Source organism: Pelobates fuscus, chromosome 10 (genome assembly GCF_036172605.1).
Source record: "Pelobates fuscus isolate aPelFus1 chromosome 10, aPelFus1.pri, whole genome shotgun sequence".
NCBI lineage: Eukaryota > Metazoa > Chordata > Amphibia > Anura > Pelobatidae > Pelobates > Pelobates fuscus.
The window spans coordinates 53,964,965-53,977,748 of NC_086326.1; the positions used below are offsets into that span (position 1 = coordinate 53,964,965).

At 44.3% G+C, this 12,784-nt stretch overlaps 1 protein-coding gene across 3 annotated transcripts in view; it reads left to right on the plus strand.

Moving 5' to 3' along the window:
* Positions 1 to 12,784, plus strand: part of DNMBP (dynamin binding protein) — a 163,163-nt gene that overhangs the window by 78,731 nt on the left and 71,648 nt on the right. For all 3 annotated transcript variants that reach the window (XM_063434689.1, XM_063434690.1, XM_063434691.1), the window contains one exon: positions 12,425 to 12,547. In XM_063434689.1, coding sequence (XP_063290759.1) covers positions 12,425 to 12,547 — 123 coding nt within the window. The remainder of the gene's footprint in view (positions 1 to 12,424; positions 12,548 to 12,784) is intronic.

A 12,784-nucleotide genomic window follows, 5' to 3' on the forward strand; every position in this document is an offset into this window, starting at 1 on the left:
GGTGGGCGGACAGGCTTTATTATGGCCTTCTCACTCACGCACCAAATCCCTGAAACAATAAAATTTTGTAATCCACAAAAGTTCCTCGTTACTCCGACTGAGTCGTGCGTTTTAACCGGATCTTGCAGGGATTCTCTGGATCTGCTGTAACTTGCCAAGAATCGACTGCTGCTGGTTTAACCCTGGAGTGATGTATCCACGGAGTCACTTCGGCTACTTTTATCGCTGTAGGGGTAGACAAAAGAACAACATAAGGACCTCTCCACTTGGGCCCTAACGGTACATTATTCCCCTCTTTAATCCACACTTGGTCTCCTGGATGGTAACTATGAACTGGGGGATAAATATTCACAGGTAATCTATCTTGTACCCATTTCTGTACCTCCTCCATAGTCTTACTCAACTCTACAACCTGCTGCCGGGTAATTCCTTCTCCCAACTGACTCAAATCCCCCCTTAAGTTACCAAGCACGGGAGGTGGTCGCCCATACATGATTTCAAAAGGAGAGAGGCCCATCCTTCTGGTAGGGGTACTGCGGATTCGCAATAGAGCTATGGGTAAGAGAACGTTCCATTTAAGTTGGGTTTCCTGACACATTTTAGCCAACTGATTCTTAATAGTTCTATTCATTCTCTCTACCTTACCAGAACTCTGGGGTCTATATGCCGTATGAAGCCTCCACTTTATACCAAGCATATGAGTCAGTTGTTGTAGGCACTGATGAACAAAAGCTGGACCATTGTCCGATCCTATAGAGCAGGGTAGTCCATATCGGGGTATTATTTCTCGTAGCAGGAATCTCACAACTTCTCCTGCTTTCTCTGTACGAGTAGGACATGCTTCTACCCAGCCTGAATAGGTGCACACAATTACCAACAGGTAACGATGTCCACCCGATTTAGGCATCACTGTATAGTCAATTTGTAGATCGGACATGGGGAGTCCCCCCATAAACTGGACTCCTGGTAGCTTTACTGGTCCTTGTCTTGCATTATTTTTAGCACACGTTACACATCTTCGTACAATGGCCTGAGTCAAGTTGGACAATCTTGGTATGTAGAAATGTTTTCTGAGAGATTCTTCTGTGCTGTCTCTCCCAGAATGTGTCCTGTGTAACTGATACCATTTGTTCTCCAAATACTTTCCAGGTTCAGTCTTTAACCACTCCTCTTCTTGAGCTGTATAAACTGGAGTCCATTGAGGCAGTGGAGTTGGTATAAGGGCAGCTATATGCCCCACATATTCCTGTCTTCCCGATTCAGCGGCACGCTTAGCTGCACTATCTGCCATCCGATTTCCTTTGGTTACATCACCATCTCCTCTCAGATGCGCTCGACAATGTATGATACCGACTTCTTTCGGCTCCCACACTGCTTCCAATAGTTGTAGGATTTCAGCTGCGTACTTGATTTCTTTGCCTTCTGAATTCAATAGTCCTCTTTCTTTATACAAAGCTCCGTGGGCATGAGTGGTTAAAAACGCATATTTGGAGTCCGTGTAGATGTTCACTCTTAAACCTTCAGCCAATTGTAACGCTCGTGTCAGTGCTATCAATTCTGCCTTTTGTGCTGATGTTCCTTTCGCCAGTGGCCGAGCTTCTATCACCTTGTCAATTGTTGTTACTGCATATCCTGCATAGCGGATCCCTTCTTTCACATAACTACTGCCGTCGGTGTAATATTGAACATCGGGGTTCTGGATGGGAAAATCACGAAGATCTGGTCTACTTGAAAATACTTCATCCATTACTTCCAAACAATCATGTTGACTTTCAGTAGGTTGTGGCAAAAGGGTAGCTGGATTTAAGGTGTTTACAGTCTCTAAATGCACTCTTGGGTTTTCACACAACATTGCTTGATACTTGGTCATACGGCTGTTACTAAACCAATGATTTCCTTTGTAATCCAACAACGTCTGTACTGCATGTGGGACTCGTACATAAAGTTCTTGACCCAGAGTGAGTTTATCGGCTTCAGCTACTAGCAGGGCGGCTGCAGCTACGGCTCTTAGACAAGGTGGAAGTCCGCTGGCCACTGCATCCAGTTGCTTAGACATGTAGGCAACAGGTCTTTGCCATGATCCCAAGTACTGTGTCAATACTCCCACAGCCATTCTTCTAGAATGGTCGTGTGTGATCAGGTAGACCTAATGCTGGGGCACTCATCAAAGCCTTCTTCACATCTTCAAATGCCGTTTGCTGTTCTTGAGTCCATAAGAAGGGGTCGTGCTCTGTACCTTTGATAGCTGCATACAGAGGTTTTGCCAGTATCGCGTAGCTGGGAATCCATATCCTACAGAAGCCTGCTGCCCCCAAGAATTCTCGCACTTGTCTTCTATTCTTGGGTATCGGTATTTGGCACACAGCTTCTTTTCTCTCTGGCCCCATAATTCTTTGACCTTCAGAGATATGGAATCCCAGATATTTGACAGTTGGCAAACACAACTGAGCCTTCTTTCTAGACACCTTGTATCCTGCCTTCCAGAGAATGTGTAGTAGATCGTGCGTTGCTTGCTGACATATTTCTTTTGTAACTGCTGCTATCAACAAGTCATCTACATATTGTAACAATACACACTCTCCTGGGATGGACTCGAAATCCAGTAGATCTTGACTTAGAGCTGAACCAAATAGGGTAGGTGAATTTTTAAACCCTTGGGGCAGTCTTGTCCAGGTCATTTGGCGTTTTGAGCCCGTTACAGCGTTTTCCCATTGGAAAGCGAAGATACATTGACTTTCTGCGGCAATTCGGAGGCAAAAGAAGGCATCTTTGAGGTCTAAGACTGTAAAGTAAGTAGCCCCGCCCGGAATTAAAGCAAGCAGGTTATATGGATTGGGTACAACTGGATGTATACTAACAACCGCATCATTGACTGCTCTCAAGTCCTGCACAGGTCGATACTCATCTGTACCGGGCTTTTGAACAGGCAGCAATGGGGTGTTCCAGGGGGAAGTACAGAATTTTAGGATACCATACCGTATGAACTTATCCAGATAAGATTGAATATTCTTCTTAGCCTTCTGCGGGATATGATATTGCCGTAGGCTCACTGGATAAACCCCAAGTTTTAGTTCAATTCTAATAGGTGGAATATTGCGGGCCAGTCCTGGTGGGTTGTTCTCTGCCCAAACTCCTGGTATGTTGAATAAGGATTCATCACTCTTAGGGTTTTGGCTAGTCAACGCTGTATAAAGTCGCCACTCTTCTTCCTTTGGTACAGATAATGTCATAATACCTGAAGGTCCATTAAACTTTAAGGATGTTGTTCCATTTGGTAGGAACGTAATCTGCGCTTGTAATTTAGATAGCATATCACGTCCCAGCAATTGGACTGGACATTCAGGCATATAAAGGAATTGATGTTTTACTACGTGGCCTCCCAATGTACAGAGTCGACTTTTAAGAACCGTTTTTTCAGCACTTCTTCCAGTTGCTCCTATTACAGTAATAGTCCTTCCAGATGGAGGAGCAACTAGATTAGTCACCACTGAATGTTCAGCACCAGTGTCGATCATGAACGCACTCCTTTTTCCCCCTATTGATACTTCGACCATAGGCTCCGCTCGACCAAGGGGGATGGAGCCCGGTCGGTATCAATAGTCCTCCATGACCGTGTCAGCCAATCCTACAAAGTCCCTACCTTCTCTATCGCGGGATCTTTGCGCTGCTGGAAAATACCTATCTTCCCTAACACTTCCTCTGTTCCCATTGCTCCCTCTATTACCATTGCTCCCTCCGGGGCCTCCTCTACCTCTCGCTCTGCCTCTAAAGTTTCCGTATCCTGCCCTGGGTTGGTCTCTCTCGTACTGCTCTCTTTGTGGACACTCGTTCTCTCCAATGCCCTTCTTCCTTGCAATACGCGCATTGATTCCTACTCAAAGGCTCCCTATTCCATCTACTATCGCCTCTATCTGGGCCCCGTCTATCTACGCCTGCGATTGCTACCGCTAGCATATCTGCCTTTCTACGCATCTTGCGCTCTTCCTCTTTCTTACTTTCTGTTTCCCTGTTCATGTATACTTTATTCGCTACCTCCATTAGTTGGGTGATAGACATACCTGCAAACCCTTCTAACTTCTGTAGCTTGCGCTTAATATCTCCGTAAGCTTGGCTGACAAAGGCGGGGTTCACCATTCGGGAATTATCTGCGTCTTCCGGATTAAAGGGGGTATACAAGCGGTATGCCTCCAATAATCGGTCATAAAAGACACTGGGCGCTTCATCACTTTTCTGAATCACCTCAACTGTCTTCGACATATTAATGGCTTTCTTTCCTCCAGCTTTCATGCCAGCAATTATAGCGTCTCTATAGGCTTTAAGTTGGATCATATCTGCGCCATTAACATTCCAGTCGGGATCGGTGTTAGGATAATGTGTTGCGGCCCATGCTGATGGATTGGCTTGATTCAAAGCACGGGCTTTATCCTCTAGCGCTTTAATGGCCGCTTGGTTAATCCTTGTCCTTTCCTCATTGTTAAACAAAGTCATTAATAACTGCTGGCAATCAGCCCATGTCGGGTTATGTGTCTGAACTATCGAGGTGAACAGATCAGTCATAGCTTGTGGTTTCTCAGTATACGAGGAATTGTGGGTCTTCCAATTCAAGAGATCGGTTGTCGTGAACGGGACATATACGAAGACTGGGTCAGCATGTGCCATTTGACCTGCGGCATCAATATAGGCTAACACGGGATTCAGACGAAGAGGCATCTGATAATGTTTTAATTGTTGGGTACCGGTCAGTTGTCGGGTTAGTATGGGGCTACGTGGAGGGGCGTCAGTTAGAGGTTCCAGTCGGGGGGTAATAACGCATGAGGATGTGGGAGCTTGGTTTTGGAAAAAAGTAGTAAATAAAACACTTCGAGCCGAGCTAGAAGAAGCTTGACCGGAAGTCTGAAGTGGCGCCAAATCAGGATATTCGGATCTAATGGGGGTTGGCTCTGGTTCCGGAAGGGGAGATTTAGTACGAGAGGGGGTGGATTCTGTACTGGAGGAGGAAGCGAAAGTGGATGAGGGCAATGAGGGAAGGGGTGCAGGACTTCCTGCATTTGCGTCACTTCCTCTTAAAGGAAAGTAAGGGGGCGGCAAAGGGATCTCGGACTCAGGGGGCGTGTCCAAAATGGGCCTAACACCAGTCCTAGTGGACAAACAAGTCCTAGCCACCATGAGGCGACATTGCTCCTCGTGGCATGTCTGAATCCATTTTGGCGAGTCATTTACGGCCTGTCTCCAACAATCAATATAAGGAAACTGCCCGTAAAGTTCAGGCCTACCCGATACAGCCACGTGTAAGCGCTGTACCAGAGTTGGATCCAAACTGCCACGTGGCGGCCATGCCGCAACCAAAGTAGGCCACTCCCTAGTACACAAAGTGACCAAACGTACAGGAGACATTTTAACCCCAAAATCACATGTTTTGAATCCCTTTTTAAAATTCTTCACCATACAACCTAAGGGATCCGGAATCGTTGACTGCGACGCGCCCATACTTATCAATGGAACGTCGTTGACAACGAATACTATGCACGCGTACTATTCAACAATCACACCCGTTTCCTCTGGCAACAGCACCACGTGGTACAGTTACCAAGTGAAACGTACACAATAACACAATAAACACTCAGGGAATTCCCGTACACACACAGCTGTTACACCAGTCACTAGATAATCAATATTATGCCCTTTGGCGTAACTATACAGTCACCCACGCTATAATTCTCTATATACGAATTACCCGTCTATAACACACCCCAGTAACATCGTCTTTTACAAATAGCGGTTACAGTACGGTTAGCATAGGTCAAAGCACAATTTAAGGTCACAATACAATTATTAGTGGTTATGGTGTTAAACATGCAATAGACGACAATGATTAGTACTTATATACAGTGTCAGTAAATATACAGGGTTATGGTACCGTGCACTATGATACAGCAACACACTATTAACACTCTCGCTAGACGGCTGAGCTCGCGCTATCTAACAAGATATACACTTTACTAAACAATCTTTAACACATTTACAATTCCCAACTAAACTATTGGCCAGTACCTTGAATGGACTACCTAAAACTATGTACACCCGTTTTGGTTAGCCACACTGCCCAAGCACCACATATAGCGAGCTAGAGGACCGAATTTACACAGGCGCCTCTTAGTCGATAACTATCAAAAATCTAGTGGGTTCCAAATTTACACGCCTTCCCACTTAGCCAAGATAGGTTGAGAGCTAGCGAACCGAATTTACACAGGCGCCGCTTAGTCTCCCGGTCCCTCCGACCTAGCGAACGTAATATACACCCTAGAACGCTAGTCTAGACAAGACACCGGTGTCCGGCTAGGGCTATTTACACAGGACCCCGCCTGACTAACCAAATCAAACGGTCTGACTAAAGAGCGTTCGATTGAGCGGTGTGCCTTCGCTCCTTCCCTCCGACAGAGGGGGCAGATTCCATACACAAATAACCCCTTATGGGCCTACCGCACAATCGGTATACCCCTAGTGGGTCTGCCGTCTAAAACAGCAGTTGTCTTACCTCCTCGTTCCTGAACCTGAGTTCACACTCATCGACGGGGACACCCCAGCACTTCTTACGTAGAGGCCGATGATCTCCTGGACAACAGACCAGTGGCGCCGAGACGAAGGGAGGTCCACGCAGAAGTTCAGGGGTGCAGCCGTAGAGAACGTGGACAAAGATAGACCGTCTCACGCCTCTGCCTCTCAGCTACCGTTGAACGATGAGCTTCCCGGCTGTAAGGAAACCAAGTTTAGACAAACCGCGTTCGGTAGTTTCCTCCCGAAAGGTCAGAGTCTAAGGTAGTGCGAGCTTGCTTCGATAGTTACAGGAACCGAAATCCATACGGAATAAAACATAAGATAATTCCCTTGTTACAGCATACGAATTCCAAATAACAGTCAGAGTCCAGGTTCAGGATACAAGTAGAACTCACGTTTATTCACACACATGGCTTTTTATGCAGGTCCCCATGCAAGGGGACATCCCACAGGGAGGAGTAACATTTATCCAATCCCGAACAGTAAAAATATAAAACACACCCAATACAAACAGGCAGTTCCCTCCCCTAGTCCTGGAGATAATCAGGTCTGATATAGTAACAACCTAATTATCTCCAGGCTGAAAATTCACTATTTTCCCCAATTTCTGGAACACCCCTTTATACCTGGGGTATCCCCACAAATACTATATCCCCTGATAGCCCCGATCCGGGTGACCAACATATCCAAATTTCACCCGGATCGGTTCAGGGGTTCGCAAAAAGTATGGAAGTCCTTTGTGACCGGTTCACTGTGGGCGGACTGCCCAAAATAGTTCCAGAGGTTCGTGTGGTTTTGCCGGTCACTTCAGAAAAAGGGAAAAAATGCATAAAAGTACCGAATGAATTCCCCTGGCTCCTAGCAGCGATTGTTCCCCTCATTCGTGTGCATATTTGTACCGAATAGCGCTCTCCTAGCTAATCGGTATCACTAGTTCCAGCGTTCGTATGATTGAGACCGGTGTTTGGGAAGTCGAGTGTCCGATTTTAGTTCCAGACACTCGACGACCAAGTCCCGCTGCCTTTGTTTGGCGAAAAAAAAGATGGCCGCGGTTTTCTCTGCCACGTGGCGTTCGGCAGTACGAACGCTGACCGCACACATAGAGGGTGAAAGTGATGCCGGCTTTGAAGTTAAGTGAGCCAGGGGTGGTCTCTGTTCGGCAGTCCCATCTGCCGAATGAAAAATACACAAAAAAACAAGAACTATGCAACAAAATATCGAATAATATAGTCATTTCTTCACACCGGCCAATGCACCAAATGATACCGGAGAAACTGACGGAAGCGAAGCACAGAGAGATGGACACAGGTTTCTTCAGGAAGGAAGAGATTCTTTATTGGATCACCAATCGGGACTCAGAGGGACTAACGTCACCAAAATACAGCAAGTTCTGAGCCCCGGACAATAGTGCAGGCTCCTTATATAGGCACATAACTCCTCCCATATTAAGCTCCACCCGCACATTCTCTTAACCAATCAACTCAAATAAGAATTAACTTCCTGCTTGACCGCATGGCCTGTCCAGCACAATGGAAGAGGGGAATACTACATCCTGTATTCTTGCACATGCTCCGTACACTACTGATCGTATCTTGCCTCGTGCAACCAACTGATCGATACGTCAGCATATGCACGTACACATGCCACGTGGTAATCTCGGCCTACTAAATTTATTTTTACCGAGATTCCACCACAGTCCAGCCTGGTCACAAGGTCCGGCTGCTCAGCATTGCACTTAGGGGAGCTTGTGGCATCCGCCATAACACTTGCCTCCAAGTCTGCCAGTTGTTTATTCGGCATTGTTTCATGCTTCCTGTTATGCGGGGTTGCTTTCCAGGATTGGACCGGGATTACCCACACTGGTCCAGGGGGGGAGGGCAGGGGTTCCACATGCCGGTGTGAGGAGAGTGGATGCCTGTTCCCGGCACCCGCAGTCCGCATCAAGCCATCTCAGGCTTCTGGACTCCAAAACTCTTGAGTAGGGGTTTAAAAAGTGCACCAAGGCACTTCCGACACGGGTAGTGCACAAAGATGTGTATACAAGCAAATCCAGCCGGAGCCCTATGAACATGCGTCTGTTCAGTTTGCAGGTCAGGCCCTTCCCCCACCCCGCTTTATATTCTTAATGATGAAAGCAAAGTAATGGAATGTTCTGCATTTGTCTCAGTAATGTGTTTTGTTTCTACTTTGATAGATCTATTTATTATACCATTTCATAAAGTCTGTTTGTTATCCATAATGGGGCAGTGTAGGCCTCCAGCTTCTAGGTAATCTATCAGTAGATGTATTGTTTCTGCTGTTTTTACAGGCTAACCAGGCCTCCTGAGTTTTGGTTCCTGATGGACTAATTACTATTTATATAGAGCAGCTTCTTGGGGTTCTGCTCTCTCATTCATGAGTCCTGACCAATTAGATGTCAGAGCTGGTCGTTTGATTATTCTGGTAAGAGTGTTCTTTGGTATCTAATGGTAATACATACATAGTATTTTTTTGTTTTTTGTGGATGGACAGTCTGTTTCTATACACTTGTATTTGGTAATTTTGGAACCTGTTTTTTTTTTTTACTCCCATTCTCCTTCGGTTATTGCTTTGGTATTACCCATTGTTGTGCTGCCATGGATATGGCCATAAAAACAGAACATGTATTCCGACTTACTTTAATTTTCTTTTCCTGGTCATAGACCATGGCAGCATAAAGATCTCACCCTGGAATATTGCTTTAAACCAGACTGAGGGTGAGAGGGTTAGGAGGAGGTATACCTTTATACCTTTTATTTTAATTAGGTTCCTGTCTAATTAGGGATAGGGAGGAGATACTTAAAGGGACACTCCAGGCACCCAGACCACTTCTGCTCATTGGAGTGGTCTGGGTGCCAACTCCCACTACCCTTAACCCTGCAAGTGTAATTATTGCAGTTTTTCATAAACTGCAATCATTACATTGCAGAGCTAACTCCACCTCTAGTGGCTGTCTACTAGACAGCCACTAGAGGTCACTTCCTGGGTTCTAGCACAGGAAACCTGTGCTAGAGCGTCGCTGGACGTCCTCACGCTGTGTGAGGACCTCCAGCGTCGCTCAAAACCCCATAGGAAAGCATTGAAATGATTTTCAATGCTTTCCTATGGGGAGACGTAATGCGCATGCGCGGCATTTCCGCGCATGCGCATTACGTCTCCTCGGCCGGTGGGCGAGATCAGTCTCGCCCACCGGCCGACGCAATCACTGGGAGGAGCGTCGCGGAGGCGGAGACAGCGGCGAGGGACATCGCCGCTGTCCCAGGTAAGTGACTGAAGGGGTTTTCACCCCTTCAGTAACCGGGGATTGGGGGGTGGGAGGGAGAGGGTCCCTCCAGTGCCAGAAAAACGGATCGTTTTTCTGGCACTGGAGTTTCCCTTTAATTGTTGTGCTGCCATGGCCTTTGACCAGGAAATAAAATTAAGGTAAGTAGGAATAATTTTTCAGTATACGTCATAACATTAGAATTACTGAGGTGAAGTGAACAGCATTGATTATATTATTAATATAGCACATGTCACGGAGTGGGACATAATGGGCAGCATTAGTCTGTTTTTAAATTTAATGTGTTTGAAGCAGGAAAAAATGGGCAAGCAAAAAGATCTGAGTGATTTTGACAATATGCACATAGCCAATATGGTGTAGCGCTTTATATAAATACAAAAGGAAGTTAAATACCTTAAAGAGTATAGTACCGTGATGATGGTAGTCTACAACTGGAGTGGGCGGAGTAACTGTTATTTATTTATATAGTACATTTAATTGCAACGTTGTTGCCCAAAGTGCTTCACAGTTAAATTAAAATATAAATGTATAAAAACATTAGCAGGTGTACAAAAGGCCCTATTTTGGCGGTTGCCATCTTCAAACGGTATTTTTATATATCCTACAGTGAAGAGCTTTATATTGTGAGAATCACAAGACCCAGACCTACATTTTGATGCATAGTATGCCTCTGAAGTATTAAAAATGAAGGTGCAGTCGCAGTTTAGAAATTGCCTTTCAAGTTTGAGCTAGCTAGAGTGGAGTTTCAATGAATGTCATTGGATGGCATGAGTCGCAAACAAATGGTCATATTGTGAAAACTATCAGGACTATGGCTTTTTAGTGGCAGCAGGGATAGCTAAACGTTTTGATATAAGATTTGTGTAGGTGGGCTTGAAAATGAGGGAGTGGTGGCAGTTTAGAAATCATGTCCTGATTTTTCCAGCTTTTGTCCGCTCCCACTCTAGTTTTGAACATTTTGCCATTCATTTCTATGGGACCAATTTCGTCACAAGAACTACGATATTCCGTGAACCATTCGGCGTAACGTTCCACAAAGTAATAGCAATCCAATCGGGAACAATCCGCACGTTTCGGTATATTATGGTCTATGTAGTGTAAAAACTGTGAGAGGAGTTAGGGTTGGGGATATTTGGCTAAAATAAGAATAATATATATGTGAGAGAACCTTAAGTGGTCTTGCTATGCAAGAACACTTAATAAGAGTATTGAATTTAAAAAAAAACATTGCATTTCTTCTTTACTTAATTTAAGATCGAAATTGCCCCCTCTCCAGTCTCTCTCTACAAAAAATAGTGCCATCAGGTGATTTATCATGACATTGTTTATAGTGTAATGGTACACTGTGATTTTACAGCCCCTTTAAAATATTCCTAGCATGTCTTACCAATATAATCAAGGCCACACGGGCATTGCATAACATAAACTTAATTGTTGGAATGACAAGTAATAAGCTCTTTTATCACATAATCATCACCTTCAAATATGAAGATGCCGTATTGAAGCAATAGAACTGGCGAGTTACAAATGAAAACGAGGTTCGAAGCACATGAACAGGAAGAACATGTCATATGCGGAAGTAATACAGCATTTTGAGAAGGTTTGGAACGCATGCACCACCCCCGGAAACATATGAGGGTTGGCGCGCGTTTACAAACCGGCATATTATTATTCCTCCGAGATGAGGGTATATAAGCAGGACTTCATATCCATGGATGGACTGACTGCCCAGCTGAGGAAGCAGAGGAGAATTTGGCAAAACGCGTCCTGGGGACAGAGAAGACTTGTGGACTTTGCCGTGAGAGTGTAATTATTTTATGTACAGTTAGTTTTTGTTTTTAATATATGTTAGGAGATACCCTTTAATAAATAGCAGTTTTACACACACTTTGGGCATTTGGTTCCTGCTTATAGGAAGTTAGTCCTTAACTACAAATTGTGCTGTTACTGAGCCTATGATAACTGCTCTATCTTTGTGAGCATTATTCTACCCAAACGGACCTACAGGCTATTCATCCTTGAGTTGGGTTCTTAGCTCAGAAGAATGTGAGTGGTTCTATATATTTACTTTATTTCATACTGTTTTTTATTATTTTATTTTTTTTACGCATTTTATCATACATACAATCATCACTGTAATATGCTCTTTAAGGTATTTAAGCTCCGTTTGTATTTATATAAAGCGCTATACCATATTGGCCATTTATATATTGGAGAGTTTACACTTGGTGTTTTAGCAGCTGTATTGCAATAGATCTGGTCAGAGCACTTGCATTGTATATTGTATTTCATATACAGTATTTAGCGCATGTATACTTTTTTCTTTTTCTGATTTTATATATATATATATATATATATATATATATAAACAAGTACCTTTTTATATTATAATGTGACAGATCCACATTATTGTTTCATAGCAAAAGACAGGAGGAGAACAATATCTTTAACTCAGAGTCCTGCTTTGACCTCTCTGGCATGCTCTGTGCACATTTTGTTCTTGTCCATTGGCGCTGTGTTTGGTCAGTTACAGTGTCTCTTTTTTTTATCTTTCCTATCTCTCTACAGGACAGTTTCCATCTAGCTTCGTGGAACCATTGACAATCCCCAGTTTGAAGCATGGTGAGAAGCTGTATGTGTGCATCAGTGAGTTCACATCCCATGAACCAGGATCCCTCTGTCTTCAACGAGGTACGTGTTTGTTTCTTCCATTGTCTGCGAACCATAGGTTTATAAATAGTTGATTAGTATCGCTTTAAAGGGACCTCCAGATATGTGTGGTGTGACAATGTATCTGTATATATCATCATGGTTAATCAAAGCTACAACTTGCTGACTCAAACTTTTAAGAAATTGTACATTTCCCTTTAATCGTTGCTGTGGCCAAATATGATACATATACATACATACATAAGGCTCTGTTACAGC